The sequence below is a fragment of the Embiotoca jacksoni genome, unplaced genomic scaffold, assembly GCF_022577435.1.
Source record: "Embiotoca jacksoni isolate LCO1_2020_lvr unplaced genomic scaffold, fEmbJac1.0.p SCAF_12, whole genome shotgun sequence".
Taxonomy (NCBI): Eukaryota; Metazoa; Chordata; class Actinopteri; family Embiotocidae; genus Embiotoca; species Embiotoca jacksoni.
This window is the reverse complement of record NW_027185252.1, coordinates 9,773,689-9,795,541: the sequence shown is the minus strand read 5'-3', so window position 1 is coordinate 9,795,541 and position 21,853 is coordinate 9,773,689. Positions and strand designations below refer to the sequence as shown.

Below are 21,853 nucleotides of genomic sequence, written 5' to 3'. Positions count from 1 at the left end.
TCTTAACTTTGTATAAAAATAGAAAATCGAGAAAGTAAGTTATCGAATGTTGATCTATGATCTTAATGGACGTGGAGTATTTAGTGTAGAGCTTGAAGAGAGCAGTGTCAGCCTGAGGTAGTAACCACATTGTTTCCCTTTTCGTGGGGTGGATTTCATTGTTTAGCAGACAATCTGCATTGTCATTGAATGTCCTATGTGGACCGCCATTCTTCTGAGAAATGTGTGTGTTATGGGTGATAGACATGAAGTATGAACGAGGCTCTTAAGTTTGACAGCTTTTATTAATAATCAACAGTCTGCCTGCCAGCTGTTGCTCTTTCCTAAAGGGAGATACAACTGACTGACGGGTTTTAAATCGGTATTAATTGTTCTCCAGATTGACAAGTCTTCTGGGACTCTCAAACAGTTTAAGAGTCAGCTTGTGACTGGAAAAGTCATTGGTTTGAATTGGTAGACCAATTTTGAAGACAAAAGAAATAGCACAATAAAGTCTTGACAGATACTGCCAAAGACTCATACTGAAAACAAAAGCTTTAACAGTGGATTGCTATATGTGTGGAATATATTTTCAGTACCACACCATCCTCCTGAAACCACTCTCGCTGGAAGCTGCTCGAATAAGAATATGATCTGCCATACCACAGAAGATGATTTTATGCATGTATGCAGTGCATTTATAAGGTTCCCCGCTCTCTGCAGTATTGGCAGGATGAGATGAAAGATTTCCATATCACCAGTAGTGACTGAAATGTTCCTCTTTGCTGAAAGAATGTAAAATGTAGGTCAAGTTCATTTATGTTGCAAAACTAGCTCGCAGTAAAATGTACAACTGCTAAGGCATTCAGTTCATTTACACATTTGCATTGTGTACGAGCCGCTGGTGAAAGTCCTCTGGATGATCTTGACTGACATGCGATTGTTTTCATTCATTTCCTGGTGATCTCCAGCCAGACTCAAAATAAGGGCACCAAAACAAATGCTGGATTGCTTCACATGGCACAGATTCAAGCTGAATCACATCAGCTCATGTCAGATCAAATCAAAAATGAATGTGCTCGTATCCAATTGTTGACCTACTTAAAAGATAGCTCTCTATATAAATAACCACAGCATCGGCCTGAGAGGAATATTTCATAACATCTCTGGCTTGGCACGACAGCACAGTCTGGATAATTTGAAAGCTGACATCCAAAGAATTTGTTCATTCTGTCAACGCACCTGCTCTTGTTTCATACTGATCACTTGGCAGGATGCTTGTTGTCCTCTTGGCTTTCACAACTTTTTAGGTGTATACTGTCAATGAATTGTTGGTGTTAGCAGCTTTCTCCTCTCTGAAGATGACTCGAAAATGCATCTAAATTCTAGACATCCAGTTGCTTTTAAGATTCCCACAGGAATACCTGCCAAGAGACACTCACGCAAGAGAGATTTATATAATAACTGGAAAGCAAGCAGCTGAATTTAGCTGGGAGTACTATTTTTTTCATAATGGTGAGACCGCATCCATCAGTGAGCTTACTGTGTGTGTGTGTGGGGGGGGGGGGGGGGGGGTGTTAAGGTGTATGGTTGTAGGTATAAACATATGTGTATCCAAAGCCAGAATCTCATTACCTCTCATCTGCTACATGTTTGTTTTCCCATTGACTCATTTTTTCATTAGTTATCTTCTTTCAAGGTGTTCAGAGAGTTGTGAAAGAAAGGTGGTGTTGAGGGCAAATAATCAGCATTTTTATGTGAAATAAAAGAATGGTCAGTATTGAATGTATGTATATATATGTATATGTATATATATATTTTTTTTTTTAAAAAGCAGCTCTGAAAGCATTATCAGAGCACAGAGTGTGGGCTAAGGATTGCCCGCTGATTTGACGCGAGGTGATTTTCCACTCGGTGAGGTCAGGAGGCTTAGCTGTAGCCGATTCTCTCTTTAGCACAGTTTAGCTGCACGATGCCTCCTACACTGTTTGGGAAGGAATTAAGGTATTACAGTCCTCATAAAGACACAAAGCAGCGACTCACTGCTCAGTGGGCTGCCGCTGATAGTGAGCCAAACATCTGGTGATGCCTTCAAATTCAAGCTGCTGCAGTTTTGCAGCATTTCAGGCTCCACTGCTGCAGTGCACAACCCGGAGCTGTCCTCCACATCTCCACGGGGCCGGTTCAGTTTGTCTGTTCAGCTTGGCAGACCCCTGATGTTAAGAAGTTGGAGCTACATAATGCAAAGCTACATAATGCAAAGCATTTTTAGCAAATGATGTCGAAGCCATGCTACTAGTTTCAAGAAAGTAACATCAACTGTTCTTCGAGCGCATTGTAGTTTGTGTGGTTTTCTTCCTCAAACTGGCTGTATTGTTTATTTTTACTAGTTTCTGCTGAAGCGAGCTTTGGTCCTTGGAAAAACCAGACTTTGTCTCCAATTTTGTAAAATTACACCCACGGAGGATAAGTAATAAAAACCAACATAAAAATCTATGATCAGAATTTCAATCACTGCAACAAAACTGCAACTACCCTGATTTTCTATGACGGATTAATCTGTAATTATTTTCCAAATTGCTTTTCGTGATAAACAAATATGAAATATACCCAGTAATGTTTGATGATGATTACTTCATGTTGCATACAAAAGCTCTCAGGAAAAGCAGCAAACCCTGACATTGGAGAAGTTGGAGCTACATAATGCAAAGCATTTTTAGCAAATGATGTCTTGAGCTTATACATTTTCTGTTTAATTAATCAATCATCATTTCATCTGTACAGCTATTAAAACAAATCTAGCAAGCAATTTTGCACTTGATTATTCAAGTTTCCAGATGAATATGAGATAACAACAGCCCTAAAGAGATCCAACAATCTGTGTTCAAAGCTCAGGTTTGCTGGTTCTTTTAGCGTGTCAGTCTCAGAAGTCCAAGACTGCTGCTTATCATCATCAGTTCTCATAATTATTATAACATAACTTTGCAATATCTGACTTTAACTAAGCAAACATGGATGTCTTACGTCAGCCAAAATCTGTTTTGTTTAAAGTAAATAAACCGTCTTTATCTAATCATAAATAGAACAAACAACCCTGTATCTTCAATACGCACAGGTTTATATGATCATTTTACAGTATCTTAACCCTCACAAACCAACTGTGCAATTGTACAATTGTCTTGAGCTGTCTGATGGGATGAATGCTCAAAAGTTGTTAACATAGGATCTTTCATCCATTTCCATTTTCCCATTCCATGTCTTTCTTCTGTAAACAGCTACTATATTGTGAGAGTACAGTTTCTTTTAAATACAACTAAATGTCTTACTAAAAAACAATAAAAGTAGGTTTAGTAATATTAAAATGATAAACAAGGATATTCTCCTGCCTTTAAAGCTCGACGCTCCCTCTGTGAAGCCCATTCAAGAGTTGACGCAACTGCACTGATTGCCAGTTTCTGCAAGCTCACATGAGGTCCCATTGAAGCAGATGGAGAGGCATGATTTATGAAAGTATGGAGTGCCAGAAAAATGATTGGCCGATCAAATTCATCAGCTTTCCTGCAGCCTCCTGCTCAGACCACTGCTAACAAATCATGCTGATTAAGGCTCTAATATGTTTGTCGTTTTTCAATAAAAAAAAAAAGAGAACTTCTTATGATATGACTTCGGTTTCATAGAGTGGCTCATGAAAAATAATACCTTGCAGGCTGGATTTTCTGGCTCCACATCAGAAAAAGAAATTAGATCTGTTATTGAATTTAGCAGAGATTTGCATCTTGCTTCATACTTCTGTGATTACATACTATGCCCATATATATGAATTTTAACAAGCCTTTTCTCTTGAATCATCTACTTCCTCCGTCTCGTATTTGACTTAAAGTCTTTTACAACTGGATTGACAGCACAGCCTACCAGTGCGTCTCTGCTTGGTGGCATCACTTTACTTACCATACAATAACACTCACTCTCACTGTATATAACTGACGTATAGAATGCATAGCTGGGGTCCTCCGTTTTAATAAGCACCATGACGTTGTGAGAGCCTGGCAGAAGGTTTAAATGGAAGAGAACAAGTGAGCTGGAGATAAATATTTAAAAATAAAGCAGCTTTAATCAAGTAATAAAAGAAGTTGCAGATTAAAAAAAATTATTCATCGAATGTTTGCACAGGGTTGCCTGAGAAAGCTTCTCACCAATAATATTTATTAGTTTTGTGATTAAACTGCACAAAAGTACGTGCAGAGTGGTATTGATTTTCTCATCTAAGCTTCAGGGAGAAAGATAACACCTATTTCCCAAATGTCAAACAATTTCTTTTGATTTCATTTCTGACCTTGGAAAAACAGTGTTATGACGAAACGATCTTTACCCAAGGTTCTGTTGCTAACTGTTGCTATGGCTTTTGTTGAATTTGGCTTTTGTCAACCAAACTGATTAAAAGAGTGATATTAATATGTTAAAGTTCAGATTAGCGTGTGACTGGAAGGTGATGTTGATTAGAGCAAGTACACTTTGACACCTTGAAAAAGATTTTGTACAGTTTTTAAGGCGAAGAGTGAACTCTGATGCTTGTCTTCTGTATTACTTTTCTGTTGGCATCTTGTCAACACCTGGTCCACTCGCACTGTCTGTCCGGCTTGTTAGAAGCCTCTAACGGTGAGCTGATGATTCATTGCTCCTGTTAGATTTTAAAGGTTATTCTTTGAAAGGCCCCAATGGCTAGAAAACGAGATCTGTGATTCTCTGAAGGTAGAGGCTGTAAAAGAATAACGGAGACTGAGTCAATAGGAGATGTGAGAGACGAGGTGTTTGAGGGACAAGAGAAGGTATAATAAGTTGAAAAAAGGGTAGGTTATGCATAGTTGAAGTGTGTGTGTGTGTGTGTGTGTGTGTGTGCGCTCAAGGAGACAGGTTAAATAAGTAGTTATGATAATGAAATGGGGGCTTGTTTCAGCAAACGTAATAAACAGGTGTTTATTACAGTGAGTGTGACGTGTGTTATTGTATATGATTATCACATTAGACCCAAAGAACCACATCCGAATGGATAAATGTAAGTTTCAATATCCTTCTCTTCACAGTTTACAGCTTCCAAAGTAAAGTGTGGCGAGTGAAGCCACCTGCAAATATTTTTTTTAGCAATTGCTGAAACATCATTGCCTGCAGTGTTTTAGTTAGCCATTAAACGCGAGCACTCATTTACTCATCAAAGGGCCTCGTCACAGGAGAGGGCCGGTATGAGGGAGAGCAGATGTTTAATAGAAGTCTGAAGAGTCCTACGGGCTGTTAACAGAGAGTTAATCATTACAACTTAGACGATGTTATTCTCATCCTGTCATCTGCTTGCTCAAATACTAAGTTGCTTGTCTATTGGCCAACTCGCACAAGATAATAATGGGAATGATTAACAGAGACAAGATGGAACAAAATAAATAAAGACCGTCTCGTGCCACAACTGAGATCACGGTCCACCTCATTTTCTTTTTATCACTCTACATTGTCTATTATAGTGTGTTCCAGTTGGGTAGTTAAACGTCGTGCTAACTGCAAAACAATAATGCTTTTATTGCTTTGATTCGATCTTTTTGTCTCTCACACACTTCTCAAAGCTGTCTGTTTGTTTTACATTTATAGTCCAGACTCCCGCAGCAGCACCAAACAGCAGCCTTGAATGCGTGGTATTAAAAGTAGACGGTAAAATAAATAATTAACAGAGGAAATAAAATATTTAGTGAAACTGCAACCTTGGATGAACTATTAAAGAAAAACGCTTTGCTTTTGTGTGCAAGTGAGAAAAGATGGTTAATAGTGAAGCTGTGCTGTTCATGTACAGACAGATAAACAGGCTGAAGGGCATAGCTGGACATTGAATTGTCTATTGATTAGTGTCAGGCCATGAGCTATAAATTTTCCCTTAGTTAGAAATGAAATCAATAGGTAATTAGTTTCTTGTTGAAATGACCCGGCTCCCCATGTTTTTACATTGGCAACCCAAACACTATCTGACCCCATGTCTTTATTTTCCCAGTCTCTAGCTGTCTCTGTGGAAGAGCACTGAGATGAATTATTAAAGTTATAGCTTATAACACCACAAAGGAATCACACCCGAGCACTACATCAGAGTAAAGGGAGGTTTTCCTGATGTTTCAGGTGCATCCACTTTCAAAGGTTTCTTCCAAATACAGTTCATAATCCTGCTAAACTGTTTGCTTGTCAGTATAGATAGATAGATAGATAGATAGATAGATAGATAGATAAGATAGATAGATAGATACTTACTTACTTACTTACTTACTTACTTTATTAATCCCCAAGGGGATTTTTTTTTTCCGCTCCAGCAGCATTTATAGATACAGGAAAGCAATAAAACAACAGTAAAAAATATTAAATATAAAAATGCACAGTATATACAATAAATAGAATAATTAAATTAAAACTAACTAAACAATAGCTTAAACAAACAAGAAAAACAGACAACGGTGTTATTGTTGCGTGATGGATTTTGCCAGAGGTGAGTTATTATACAGTCTTATTGCAGTGGGCAGGAATGATCTCCTGTATCTGTCCTTGTGACAGCGGAGTATGATCAGTATGATCTTCTGACTGCTTGTGTTTCTTGCTTTATTGGGAAAGTTATCTTTCAAACCCAAGGCCCTCTTTAAGTTGTCCTCACCATCCCATTGTGTAAAATGAAATACTGGTGAAAGCTACAATATTTTTTGTTAAAACAGCGTTCTACCCGTTTAAAGATTCTCTGTGGAGGCTGAGCGAGTCTCTGCAGCCTCACGTCCTCCAGCTGTGCCTTTCTGTGCATCTCATTCTTCATCACTCGCCCTCTGTCTCACCGGCGCTTCTCTTTCATGGCCGCCTGGTGCTTTGCCTGCTCTGTGACGTACCGAGACAGATTTTTCCTGGCACAGATTTAATCAGACAGATAACCTGCCAGGAATGTGGTTTTCCTTTTTCTCATCCTGTGCGTCACTACGCAACGACATACTGTCAAGATCAGATTCAGACGATGACAGTTCTCACCACATTGCTGGAAATACTGTAATATTTGGTCATGCTTGTTGAATAACACTGTCTATTTCGCCGCAGGGTTTCACTTCGATGTATCATGATTGTGTTTTCTGACCTGAACTGCCTTTTTTATTTTTGTTCCTCAGGCGGGGAGCCCGACTTCAGTCAACGCTCCATGCAGTTTCTCGAGGACGTCGGTTTCCCCCTCCAGCCAGGACATCTGCAGGTACAAAACACTTTGACCTCAAATCACGCCAGTGAATCAGTAATTTGCATCCATGATGATATGAACCCCTGAGGACCATAAATTGAATCTGAAGTCCATTACTGGTGAAGTATCAGTGGATGATGTTGGTTTGCTCTGTCACTGTGGGGAGTTGCGCGTAAGCTGCAGTAAAATTAATTTTATAGTAACATGGATCATCCAGTGTTTGGTATTTTCATGCGGAGGCAAAGCCCCCGAAGCCTTTTATCTCCTCTTTTTTTCAAATTCCTTTATTTTTCAAATGCATGATGTCTTTTCCATTTCTCTTTTTTGTCCTCTCCCATACCTTCTCCTGCTGTCCTTCACCACTGTTGTCTATCACGTGGTCCTTTTTCATAAACACGCATGCACAAACACTCTGACAACAGCAGTCAGGATCAGGACACTCAGAAGCAGACCGCTGTAGTTCTGCTGGATTCTAACGGTAAAACTTGTCAAGGTTCAGGAGGTTTTTCAGTGACCACGCTCTGTGCAGACGCCCTGCCGGCCTCCAAACACGGCAAACAACGAGACTGGCTTTCTCTGCTCCGCCCATCATCCGTCAACATCCGCCCCAACAGCTCACTCAGGTTTTCAGTGTCTCTGAACGATGTGGGTCAGCGCGTGGACAATCTTTGCCGCGGCCTGCACTTTATAGATCGCACATGCTCCGAGGGAGAGCTGGAGCTGAAGCCCGAGCCCGCTCAGCTTCCTGGCCCGGATCAAAGGGCGCACACACTCAACGGCAAGGTGGCTGCAGCCCCCACACACCAGAGCCCAAATCTGGCCTTCTCATCACGCACCCACCCCCACCTTGTCCCCTCCTTCACCAACAACTACAAATACATGTTGGGCATCCCTCCCACTAATTGTCTCCCATCTGGCCCTGCCGTCGTCACCCCTCCCCCAACTCTTTCCAACACCCATCTCCACCTGCATCCCTCCCCGAGTTCCAACTTCCTCCGTCTTCTCCTTCCCTTCTCTCGATCCTCCACGTCGGCCAGCCTGCAGTGCTCTGAGATGGGCAGCTACGCTTCACACCTGCACAAGTCCTCTAGTGTCATGCTGGACCGCAGCGAGTCAGGCTTTCCTCCCGAGGATCTACTGGGAGATGACGACGTGTTTGAGGAGGACCAGCCCAGTCCAGCTCCAAAGGAAACGAGCCCACTGGCAACCCCAGAAAAGGTCACTGTGGCTGGGCCGGGTGCTCATCTAGCCCCGCTGTGCTATATGGACGAGGACAGCGACTTGGACGGCTGTCCATCCCCTTTGTCAGAGAAAACGGGGTCGCTGTCGCCCTTTTCGCTATCTGGGGACTTCTGCAGGTGGGTGACTGTCTGGATGGTGTAAACCACACCCACCCTTCCTGTGACTTGGTAAAGCCCAGATCACCCCTGTGCCGTTACGTGGCAGTGAACCCCAGAGCCCTGTGGAGTAGTGGAGAGCTTCTCATCCTGTAGTGTAACTACCCAGCAAATATCTTAAACCACAGCAGTACTTGTCCTCTAAGACCCTACTCAGAGTGGAGCTGTTAATCAGGAGAGCCTGACACATAGATGCTTTAATCTGCCAACACTAAACACCGTACACCTCCCCCTCAGTTATCCTGATTCAACCCCTTGTGTGTGTTTATAGCAAAAATCCAATGTAGTCTTATTTCATACCATCTAATTTCACCCCACTGTTATCTCAGTGCTTTGCCATGTTTTTCATTGTGCTGTCAACCTGTATTTTTAAAATTATTTTTCATTGTTATTAGATCGATGAGGCAGAAAAGTGTCTCCCATAGATTGCAAAAAATTGTGATTGATTTTGCTCATAAGCTTGACGCTTTGCAGTTGGAATTGGGGGCAATGGCAGCGCTGAGGAATAGATAGAGGGGCAGAGGTTAGGGCGGAAAATTTAATACTACTGAGGAGCGGAGTGTGTGACTGTCTGAGAAATAGAGGAACGGTGGGGGAAAGTGAACAGTAAATGGTAGTTAACCGGTGTCTGTCTGATGGGGTCAACAGGACCATCATCAGTCTTTGTCACATGACAAGCTGTGCGCGATCCAATTGGCAGAGCCAGGCCATGTTAGCCAGGACAAGTTGTGAGTAATATTTGATTACGGACCAGGTCGTGGCTGCACAGCCCCTGTAAACACATTGAATCTCTCTGGGTTACAGCATCTGTCTGTCAATGCTCCGTCTGGCAGCGAGTCTCTGGATTTATGAGATTTAGGCCTTAAACACAAGTGAATATTAATTATATGCATCTGTCTTTATTGTCCTCACAGGTGTGGTCTCTGCCTGTCCTGCTTACCAGATTACAGTTTACGTTTTCCATGTCGGCTGTGGGCTGATAAAGGAACATGAGCTTAGTATTGGCAAGTTGAAAGCCAGAGATCAAGAGGCAGATTATTGGCTTCAAATAGCTTGCAGTAGCCTCTGACTGCGCACACACTGACATACACAAACCCATCATGTCAGCTCTCTGTCAGGTGGCTTGACACGTGAGCTTAGAGGCGAGGCAGAACTCACCTGTGCGTGGTTGCTTTTCCACAGACGAAGAGCAAGTTAATTATCAGCCAGCTCTTTTATTGACAACATTTCAGATAGTCATAGTAGGAAGTCGAGTACCTCATCAGAAATGTCAACTTTCAGTTCACATTCAGTGTTACTCACAAAAACGCATTAACAAGCTGACTGAATTGGAGCCATTTCCTTTATCATAAAACATGTCCAAAGCTGCTGTAATTCAATTTTTTGTATGTACATCGGCTTCCCGTCATCTTCCTACCTGCCTTTTGGTGGTGTATTGCAACATTGCGTGAATGTTGCTGCCACTATCTGTTGATCACGGGTGTCATCTAACCACATCTTTATTTGAAAGATATGGCCAACAAAATATGCAGTGATATCTTACATTCTTTACTCCCACATCTTCTTTTGCCGCTTCTCTTTTTCTAAGCATTTTATGACTTGCACACTTAACATATGCGTGACTGCCCTCATGCACATTCTAGTAGAGGACGAGATGCAAACAACTGCAAACCGCTCCAAAGAGCCACAAGCAACGGCACTACAATATACCTTTAAGCTTTTATATCTGACATAAAACAGCTACAGTCCATGTCATTTCTTAACCTTCCACCAAACGATAAGTGTCTCCCCAGCAAATGTAATATTCTCTTTTAAGGCAAGCGTGGCCGTGCAAAGAGAGACAAGTAACCTCTTAAGACGTGCAGAGAAGGGGAAGGAGGAAAAAGCAAGATGGGTGCTGATGCCTCTAATTGAATTGTGTTTTTCACTGATCAGCGTGTCTCTGGTGATGTATAGCTTAAACTGTTCTGACTGCAAACGGGCTGAGAGCAAAAAAAAAAAAAAAAAAGCCTCAGATGTCACACTCTGCCCCGCATCATCCACATGAAAATCTGTTTAGCAGAAAAGAAAACGGATTAGTGTTGAAAAATTCATTTGAAAATAAAATACATCAACATTTTCAGGATGAGGGCAGCACGAGGAAGTGTAGGGTGCAAAGACTGGCTGCATGCCACAGGAAAAAAGTACAAGGAAACGAGGAAAGACGGAACAAGAAGAGAGTGAATGCCTCGACAGGCATTGTTGTTGCCAAGCTCATTTCCTTCTCCGCTTGTGGTGCTTGCGATTTCCTGACTCTGTTTTGCTTCTCACATTTTAATGTTGACACAATCTAACGGAGTCCCTGCCATTTTAAAATGACTGTTGAGCAGGGTGTGTTTTGGCTGCTCAAGTTATGCAAATTAAGTTTTAACTTCCCATGCCTTCGAGTGCTTGGAATGTGCCGCTGCTGGCACAAAAATAGATAATTTAGCTGTAAAATGTTTCTGGGATTATTATTGAGTTAATCTACGGTTGTGCATTACACCGCATGACAAGGCTGAATTTTGCGTGCTTTATTTGTAAGATTTCTATCATTAAAGTGCCTTTTGAAGTAATTTACATAACATTTTGTCTTCTTCTGGCAGGTGAAACCTCCATGAAATTGAGCAAAATCTGATATTTTTCAGCAGAAGATCTCTCCAGTCTCATACACTCATGTTGTTTACTGATCCCTTTATTTCCACCATGGCGTAGGTGTAGGGATTTTTCTGTCATTATCCCCTCCTACCTAAAAAGAAAATTCCCATCAACGTTAGAATAATTTGTCAAATTTGTTAATTTCAACAGGCAGCAGTGCTTGATATAAGCACTGAGATGGTCCAGTTCCTTGAGCTGTTTAAAAAAAAAAAAATGTTTTTGTTGAAATGGTAATACAATATGCGTGGGAAGAGAATCTGCAGTTCATCATCTTGTTATCCATGCAAACAAAGCTGCCTATCCATAACCAACAACAAAAAAGCCTCCTCTGGAGATGTTAATTGTGCCTCCTCTCTCCTTTAATCCCCCAGTCCTCCTTTCCCTCCTTCCAACTCCTCCTCTTTTGGAGAACCTGTGGAAATGACCTATTTTTATCCTCCATTGTTAACTCTGTCTTTTAATCTTGTAAGGCTTTGGCCAGATCAGTGAAGTCTGAAAATAGACTGTATCTTGCAAACGCACTTTCTAACCTGTGTGGACGCATGTGGGTATGCATGTGTTTCTCTGTGTGTTCTCATCCTGTCCTGAACCAGGATAAAGACAATCCCATCTGAACACCCCGCTCCCTTTTCCTTTTTCTCGCCCTTTTTCTCTTTTTTTTTTTTTCCCATGCTTTGTTTGCTTGTTTCTTCTTCCCCAGAGAGACGTGGCACTGCTATCAGTATTTCACTCAGGGGAAAACACAGTAAATGCCATCCCTCATTTATGCATCAATCTGCTTGGTCTAATCAGTAGAAAAAGTGGATTTGAAAAATAGATTGATATTTTGTATTCATTTACACTTCTGCTTTATATTGCAGTACAGCAGCTTTAACTCCCTTTCCAATCACTCTGTTAGTCCAGCCAGAAACATCAGTCTGACCTTTAATCAAAGTTGTTTTGCGGTGGAACCAGCAGCAGCAGATTTTGGAGCTTATTGCTTATTTACTGGTCTGAGCAACCACAACAAGGTCAATGTCCTGACGTTGAGTTCTGAGATCATAATGACTTTCTGCTTTCTCAAGTGAGACGTGTGTGTGGGTGTGGGTGTGGGTGTGTGTGTGTTTTATAATGGCACGTATCCTGCCGTTTCACACAATCTGTCTGTCCTGTCAACTGGACAGACAGACTCTGCCTTACATTCAACATACAGACCAGACACACACGCTTCTCTTTAATGTGAGAACATCTCCTACCTGTCAGACAGTATCCGATACGTGTGCTCTTGAAAAGCAGTGGTGGACCGCTTCAGTCTGATACCTGGGTCCTGAGAGGTTGCAGACACCTAATCGAATGTTCCAGTTGTCTTTATCTGTCCACAGAATACCTCACAGAAGTCTTTGTAAGCTTTCACAGGGACCGAACACAATATCACAAACACCTGGTAGATGCAATGCAACTGCATGCTGGAGAAAATACCAGAATTGTGAAGCTTTAAAAATTAAAGTACATTTTGTAGGCCAACATTTGTGGCGGTTATTGCAGGGATACACAAACAGGGGTATTTGTGCATGGAAAGATTATAAATAAATAGACGGATAAAGAGATATAGTTCCACAAACACACCTGGACACCACATGTTACAGCTGAGAGTCTGAAAGCTGTATAAGAAAGTGAGCAGAGGCAGCTAAAACATTTGCCTACAAGTAAGGGATCCATGTTTATAAGATGTATGAAGTTAACATTGGTGAAAGTAACTGAAAAGCATTTGAAATTGCTGAACCTAAGATATAAATTGTTAAAATAGTTTGTGGTAGTTAAAAAGTAATGTCATGAATAAATGGTGAAACGAGATAGATTTTAAGAATGGTTGAACACAGTTGAAGTGGTTTTGGTTGTAGGAGTTGGAGCACAAATAGAAACCTGACCAAAGCAACCCAGCATTTACAACTGAATTATGCAGAAATAATCTAGCAATACTCACTCCTGGGATCATCCAGTTTATAATTCATGCATGTGAACTGATAAGATGTAAATGGTCGTATTGGTGTTGATTATGGTGTCGCCACTCCCCGTATGTCCACTTAACATTGTTATCATGACAGGCAACACTGACACTAAGGCTGCTGTACAGCTGCCGGGTATCTGATTAGATTGTTCAATATTGTGCTGCGACACTGCGATAATGTAGATATTTTTTTCCCGAGAATGTCGCTTGGGTTTGCAAATGAAGTGCTTTGAATCAAATTGGTTTGTCTTGATTGAGGTTATTCATGTGGGACACGTGTTGCCTTCTGCAGCCGGGGTCTTAATATGCTTTTTGTATTTGTGAAATTGTATTCACACCTGACATGCTTTTCCCAAAGTGTGGAGAAAATTAGCATTTTTCCGAGCACATTGTCTTATTATGACTTATTATAAATACTACAAGAGAGCCCGACACGTTTGCTGACACGCAGGATATCTTTTAGAACTCAAGTTTTCTCGGATTTGGGGAAATATCTGTCAGCTTTGCCTGCCAACTTCTCTCTTTCTGATCTTTCCTTCTCTCCTGTCTTCCTCCTGCCACAGCTTTCTTGCTTCTGGCTCAGTGTTGACTTGTATTCTTTGGCTCCCGTAGGATTTGTCACTGTGAAGGGGATGACGAGAGCCCTCTGATCACACCCTGCCACTGCACGGGGAGCCTGCGCTTCGTCCACCAGGCCTGTCTACAGCAATGGATCAAGAGCTCCGACACTCGCTGCTGTGAGCTCTGTAAATATGAGTTCATCATGGAGACCAAGCTCAAACCGCTGCGCAAGGTGAGACAATTAGTGTGTGTGCGTGAAGCAAATTAGTGCTCATATTCATTAGTTCATTCTCTGTAAATGCATCCAGGCCACTGATGCAGCTGTGTTTCCATGTGTCCCACCTGAAAATGCCAAAGAATGGCCTCCAATCTGCCGCACAGATAACACAGGACCCTGAGCTTTGACGCCGTTTTCAGAAGCGGAACTTTTTGGGGTTTAGTGGTAGCGGGGGAGGGGTTGTGATTCATGGTTTACGGGCAGCACACGTCCCTTAAAGGCTCTTACCAATTGCTGTGGGCTGGAGATAGAAGGACACTCTTAATTAAAATTCCTCCGCCCTTCATTAGCTGCACAAAAGACCTTAAACAAATGCTCCGCTGTTAATAGCTTCTGAGTCCCATGGGTGAATATTGAAGTTGTTCATGTGTGAGCGCGCAAGAAAAATTTGAGATGAAGGCGGACGTTGGTGTCGGTGTGAAGCGTTTATCAAAGAGTGCTTGGTTTCATGTTGTACTGCAACACCCGCTTCTCATAAATGTGACCCCACAGTTTTGTACCATTTCATTTCTGAAGTCAAGAGCAATTTATTTTGGATGTTGGGAGAGCATATACAGTTTATTTACAAAACTAGTCGGATGGTGCTGGCCTTGTATTTTGTGTTTTCTTTGTGGCACTGGGCTCATTTCCAGCCTCATATATTGTGCAGCCAGTGGCCGACAAGGTGCTAGTGTGTTAACTGAGCGCCTGGCAGGCGGCAGGGTACGTCGCCTCGGTGTGCTGGGGCCTCCATGCCACTTTTCTTCTCCATCTTCTTCACCCTGCCAAGAAGAGCTGTGTAATAACGGACCTTGATCACAGCAGCTCAATGGTCTCCATCAAATATTTAGATCACACTCTGAGCTGCCCCAGAAAATGGCCAAGAGAACCAACAGTTTAATTGCTTCAAGTGTATGAAAGACCGATGTGTTTTGTGTGTGTTTCTGAATTGTCGATGCACTTTTGACATCCTGAAATCCTCTTTCTCTTGTGTCTTTTTCTCAGTGGGAGAAACTACAGATGACGGCGAGCGAGAGAAGGAAGATCTTGTTTTCGGTCACCTTCCATGTCATCGCCATCACCTGCGTGGTGTGGTCGCTCTACGTTCTTATCGACAGGACGGCAGAGGAGATCAAACTAGGTCAGCACAGACTCCAATGCGCACGCACTCGAGCATTAACGTCGTTGTCTGTGTTGGATGTGGCGATATGTTGGACGTCACCCACTCATCCACAATCTTCCAGCGTGACAATGAAGTCATTCGTGTGCCGCATTTCACGACAAAGCTGTATAACTGTCGTGTCATCGCAGTGATGCGAGAGTGGATAGTGTGAAATGTTCCTTTAGTTTGGGGTATATGTGGGCGTGATTCACATGCAGAAACTCAGTGGGTGTCGAAGTCACAGCTGAGAATGAACAAACATGCGAAGAAGTTTACCGTTTGCTTTCGAGATTATTTTCTGTTTCTGAGGAGTGTTTTAGATTCAATTCAGCTCCCTTTGATCTCCCATCTGTAGTCTGAGATTCCCCAAAAAATATGTGTTTCTATCTCGTTCTAAGACCCACAGTGAGACTGACACTTTCAGGCTGAGGTTGTTCTTGCAGGTTGAGATGATTTCAGTTTGATTCAGGATTTATGTGTTGAAGATCAGTTTGTGGTCAGCCCTGTTCAAGAAAAGGAAGTAGTCAGCAAAAGATTCTCGCAAGCATGAAAGAGTGTGGCTGACTATTTGTGTGAGTGGGTGGGTGGGGGTGGGTAGGAAGGGGGGGTGTCAGAGAGAGTGGGTGCATGTGGTGTGCATGAGTTATCTCACTGTACATGTGCTGCAGAAAATGACAGTGAGGTCCGACAGCTATGTGACAGCAGTAGTTAGTGTCAGTTTGGCACATACTGAACATGTTTATAAAAAATTAAAAAAAAACTAACAGCTAGAAGGCAAATATCTAAAAATACAACACTGTCAATATTTTATAACAGGGAAATCATTTAAAGGAGTAGTTTGACATTTCGGGGAATACGCACACTTTCCTCCCGGGGGGGTCAGATGAAAAGATCAATAACGTTTTGATGTCTCAAGTTAGCAGCTGGTTGCAGCTAGCCTGGCTGAGGTAATACAATGAGCCAAATTAATATGTTACATCTTGTTTGTTTAATGCGTTCGACAGACAAAGTGTAAAATGGTTTTATTGGGGCTGTAAGTGCAGGACCATTTCTTGGCAAGGTGCAGTCACTGTGTGGTTGCCAGGCAGCCAGCTAGCCATTTCTAAAATGGTCCAGACATAATGTGTAAATAAGTGAGTTTTTGAGGCGCTGCAATTTTGTTACTTTGAGACATCTTTATGTAAGTTTTATGCATGTAACACTGGGATTGTCTCAAATGACCTAAAACGATTGAATTAGTGGGTGTTTACCTCAGAGTCTCTTTGCTTTCTTTTTTTTTTTGGTTTATTAAGGAAAATGTAAGTTTGGTTCTATGATAACCTCTCAGATTTTTTTTCCCACTACCTTTGTGTTGTATTAAGTGTCTGTGCCAAACCGGACACTGCTGCTGACCATAGACTGTAGAATAGCCTCAGAATAAGAGGGCAACAAAACCAGACGTTTAGCCACCTATAGAGCCCTGTCCGCATCCATCCTGACCAAAGTGGAAAGCAGCACTCAGTCATGGAGAGATTGACGGCGCTATCCTCAGATGGCTGTGCTGTCCCTGTCGGGGCTAAAAAAAATTTTTTAAAAATGGAGAGAGGAGTCTGCTTTAATGGTGAGCTGTTGGAGCGTCCGCTGGCACTTGGTCTGCTGCTCCTCATCCCTCCCTGGCATATTTGGCACTTCTCAGACGGTGTACAGATGGAAGAGCAGGCTGTGCCTGTTTAGCTCAACCTGATGATTCAGACTTATTCGAGTCCCTGAGGGCTGTCGGGTTCAGTAACCATGGTGATGCCAAATAGTTCCTCACCTCTCCTGCCAAGACGCTCACAACCACAGTTATGTTTTTTTTTTTTACTCACAAATCCAGATTACGGGAGAGGTGGATCTAAATACCGTGAAATCTATTTTATTGTCTCTCTTGATTTGTGAAACGGATTTAATGTTTGACTGCATGGTGGATTACATCCTGAAGTGTGCAACTGTAATAATTTGACTTAAAATTTCTTTGGCTTTGCCTCTTCTATCAATCTGTTTGTGTGTCTTTGGTAATACATGATACTTACACTCTCTTTACTCATGCAGCCGGAAGAATCCCAGGTAAACATTTCAACTTTGACCTTTTGATTTTCAAATTGTGTTTTCCCCGTCAGCCTTTCTGTCAGGTGTATCCAGTTCTTTTCCAACTGCACTTTATACCCCTTTCCTTCCCTTCTCTGCCTTGATTTCAGGATAGAAATGCTCCTTCTTCACCCTAAAAGGCGACTTATATTCACACCACCTCACTGAATGTTCCGGCATAACGAACGCAGACAGACACAGAGTCGAGGAACACGCTTTGATTTATTTTCTGTCTTTTACTTTGTGACTGACGGTTTTCATTAAATCAAACCTCACTGTCATATTCTCACACAACAAATTACACTTTAATCTCTTTTTGTGAAATTAGATTTAAAGTGTCTGACATTTCTGTCCTGCAGAGTTTATACTATACTGATTATGTTATGTTTGCCTTCTTTGAATTGGTTTTCCTCACATCATACGAGGCATTTTTGTATTTTATTCTATATATTTATTTAAATATAGGATTACGTTACTCCATAATGGACCTTTCTTAAACTCATATTTTGAACTCGCTGTAATATGACAGCTGATGTGAAAAGACTGATGGGATGTAGGTCAATACCTTTTTTGCATCTCGGTATTTGTTTTGAACAATGCTGCAGTTTATTCCAAATATTTATGTTTTCCAAAATTGCAAATTTCTTACCTCCTACATGGAGCCTTGGGGTTTTAGGTATTTGCAGTGTGCAGAAATGCTGGAATTGCCCCGGGGGCCATCCAAATGTTTTTGCTGTTTAGCGAATTTACTACAAATCACATGGTGCTCATTACTGCAAAACATTTGGTAAAACCTGCTGCTGTGGGATTTTTTTTTTCCCACTTTTCAAACTAATTTATTGCTTTAATTTCATAGGTATTATTATTTTGGGGGGCATTTCGTGGCTTTATAGGACAGCGATGTTGGAGAGATGACAGGAAATAAGAATGACATGCACCAAACGTCCCCAGCCTGACATGAACTGGAGACCTTACAGTTTATGGTTCAGCTGCTAAACCACCAGAGCATTCCCGTTTATTTATTCATTCATTTGTTTTCATTTTGATGAGAATAAATATCAAACCGCAGACGTTAAACCCGCTTGGGTTTTACAATAACACTATGAACACCACGTCTGATTTTATTAGTTATTTTTATGGCGCTGTAATGTTCAGTTTAGACTGTGGATGAAACCCTCCATCACAGTACATGTAATTTTAGATTAAATGTATCTATGGTTGGGAATTTTTTTTTTTAATCTAATTTGTTTAATTAAATATCTGACAAACCTTGTTGCACTGAAGCAACAATAATATTAAAATTGAAAAATATTCCTCACAGTAACACAATAAAGTAATATGCTAGGAAAATATCAAAAACAATTAGCGTCCACTGTGTAAACAATATGGCAAAATATGATCAATTGATCTTTAATCATGATCACATTCTGATTTACTGTCCAAACCTGCATTACCATAGAGCAGTAGATTAAATGTCAACAGGATTTTCACCATCTCATGCCAGTTTCAGGAATGTGATTTTAATCCCGTACAAACATGCGTAATAAACATAAAACGGCAAACAGAATGAGAAGCCGTGATATAAAACATGCATAATTTACAAAAACGTCAGCGTGCTGCTGAAACATAAACCATCCTCGTTAAAGAAATACAGCACCGTGCACACACTGTAATGATCCTGTGTCCATTTGTCTCCCATACATTTATACTGCAGTTTCCCCGATCGCATACCTTCCTGTTTATACATATTGTAGTTCAAGGTTGAGCTGTTGAATGAGTCACTGAGATATTATTAAAAAAAAATGCAGCAGCTTGTCGAGCCACCCTTCTCTGTGTATTCCACCGGTGCATTTTGACCTCCTGAATCTCACTATATACATAATGTGCTAGACTGTAGACATTTTATTTTGAAGTAGTTTGTTGTTGTTGTTGTTGTGGTTGTTGTTGTTGTTGTGGTTTTTGCAGTCTGGTCTGTGTTTGACTCGTGCACTCGTTTCTTTTTTTTTGTCTGCTCTCTGTCACTCAGGTATACTGGAATGGCCTTTCTGGACCAAACTGGTGGTGGTGGCCATCGGCTTCACGGGGGGACTGGTTTTCATGTATGTGCAGTGCAAAGTCTACATCCATCTATGGAGGAGACTCAAGGCCTACAACCGGGTCATATACGTGCAGAACCGGCCGGAAACGTGTAAAAAGCTGGCGCTGGAGAAGCCGCCTCTCATGGAGCCCAGTCTGGAGAGCAAGGAGGCTCTGGCCCCCACCCAGTCAGACACAAACTCCTCCCAGTACACAGAGACAGAGGACTACAGTATGGAGGTGCTACATGTCTGACACTTTGGTCCAAGCTACTAGTTGTCCTACTCTTACGACACACACACACACACACACACACACACACACACACAAACAAACAAGGCCCACGGTGAAGAGTAGCGGTCACGGAGATGCTCTGTGACTGAGGAACAACCAGACATTCCCCCTTCGTCCGATCCTAGACTGACCTCCTCTGGTCGTCTTATACTCCCCAACCTTCACCCACAAAGCCTCCTTCAGCGGTCCACACTCCTCCTGTCACACCTTATTCCCTCGATTCCCACTCTCGCATCTTTCCTTTCCCGGGACCAGACTGTTTATAACTGACTCCTGTAAATGTCAGAAGAGGCCTGGAGGTCACCACAGGACTCTTGTATGTAGACCTCTGTGAGAGCAGGACTGAGAAGAATGGACTCACAAACGCCTCCGGAGGCCTACACGTCTCTGATGATGTTCGATTTGTTTGTTTTTACCGCCTGTGAGTCTCGGGACAACCCGCCGTGGATCAGTATGTAGCGCCGCGCATCGGATCACTGGAACAATCCAACTACTGCCATCTCTGTCGCTATGGTCTGTCAGCTCGGCGCCGGTCTGGATCCAACCGGGCCTCGATCTGGACACACATCGAAGCACTTTTATTTTTTAGTGTCCACAACACACCCTCTCTCCTCCTCTAATTCCTATTTTCTCTTTAATATGACCTAAATCTTGTATGTTATACATGAGGGTGAGCACACTCGAAAAAACTTCTCCTCAAATGCACATGTACTTACAGATTAACCCTCCCACGGATGACAAAAAAGGAATCGGGGTTAAAAAAAAAAAAAAGAAAAGTGGAAACGTGCTGAAAGAAACCGAAAAAGATGAAAATGTGTCTCTCATAGCTCTACTGCAGATAATGGAAAATCCAGCGACATGACTTCCCTACCCCAACATGAACTCTCTGAAGGCTTTGAGAATGTAAACTTTTTAAAAAATGATTTAAAAAAAAAAATAAATAAATAAAAAAAAAAAATACATATAAAAAAAATACAACTTTTTTTTACTGGTCACAGGAAATTGCGAGATAATTTCCGTGTCTTGAGGTCGTGATGAGAGCCTTTGGGCACAAACGGTATCGCTCTTGTTTTTCTATCATGCGAAAATATTTACAGTGTGATATTCCATGTGCAGTTTTTAATATGTTGATTTGTTTGCTTAGTCATGAGATATGCCTTGAGAAACCCACAGCTGCCTGCTTTCAGTTTGCCCTCCTGTCACTCCCACCGCGGCGTAGAAACTGAAGCATCCCCGACAGTTCTGATTAAAATAACTGGAACTGTGGATTTTAAGATTTCACCGCTTCAAACTGCAGATAAGCACCTGCACATTTACAATCTCTCGTCAATTATTATAATTTCTTTTTCTTCACACTTTTCAGCAAAAGAGGCCGAGGTGCGAGTTCTGGTGTTGGGGTGTGGTATAAAGCCTCACAGAGACTTCAGAAAAGCAGAATTGTCTAGTGGGGGTGTCTAGTTTATTTTTGCCAGACTCTCTCACATGGTGGAGGAGGACGTCTATTTTAGTATCTTAATCATAAGACAATGTTTCTCTTCACAACTGGTTGCATGTGGCTCAAATAAGGCGAGTTTTTTTTTTCTCCACACTTTTCCTGCATTAATTCAAGCGTTCGGGATGATTTTTACGTCACTGTGGGTCATTACATTCATCAAAAGTCAGATCATTTATTTGTCCATACATCCTGTGACGGATACAGTATGGCTCATTGTGTCTGAGTGGATCGCCCCCCGCTGGTGCGAAGCTGCAGGTGCAGACTGAGACGGGCAGCAGCTGATTTCTCTTGGCGATGTGTTTGTTTTTTTTGGGCTTACAGTCATTGTAAGTGCTTTTGTTTATGTGGGAGCACAGACATGCCGGGCTCATGTTGAGCCTCACAGCCATTCCAGCAACACACACATTTAAAAAAAAAAAAAAAAAAAAAAAAAAAAAACTCGATAAAACAACAACTTTGATACCAGTTATCTGTCTGTGAACAACGATGGTCCAATAACACACATGACGATTACTGCTCAGCAGCAGCAATAAATCAAATCAGCGCTTTGTGTTTTTGCAAGAATTCATACTGTATTTATGTACATGCCCCGTGGTGACTTGAGATCTGGAGTCTATTATAAGTTTAACACCC

At 41.8% G+C, this 21,853-nt stretch overlaps 1 protein-coding gene across 2 annotated transcripts in view; it reads left to right on the top strand.

Moving 5' to 3' along the window:
- The window catches only part of marchf8 (membrane-associated ring finger (C3HC4) 8), a 75,494-nt gene extending 55,722 nt beyond the window's left edge, over nt 1-19,772 (top strand). The window contains exons 4-9 of one of the 2 annotated variants that reach the window (XM_069144677.1): nt 7,146-7,225; nt 7,633-8,568; nt 13,883-14,063; nt 15,093-15,228; nt 17,320-17,334; nt 19,382-19,772. In XM_069144677.1, coding sequence (XP_069000778.1) covers nt 7,146-7,225; nt 7,633-8,568; nt 13,883-14,063; nt 15,093-15,228; nt 17,320-17,334; nt 19,382-19,686 — 1,653 coding nt within the window. In that variant the 3' untranslated portion in view covers nt 19,687-19,772. The remainder of the gene's footprint in view (nt 1-7,145; nt 7,226-7,632; nt 8,569-13,882; nt 14,064-15,092; nt 15,229-17,319; nt 17,335-19,381) is intronic. The other variant, XM_069144676.1, reaches the window with a different exon arrangement.
- Nucleotides 19,773-21,853: the final 2,081 nt, after the last annotated feature.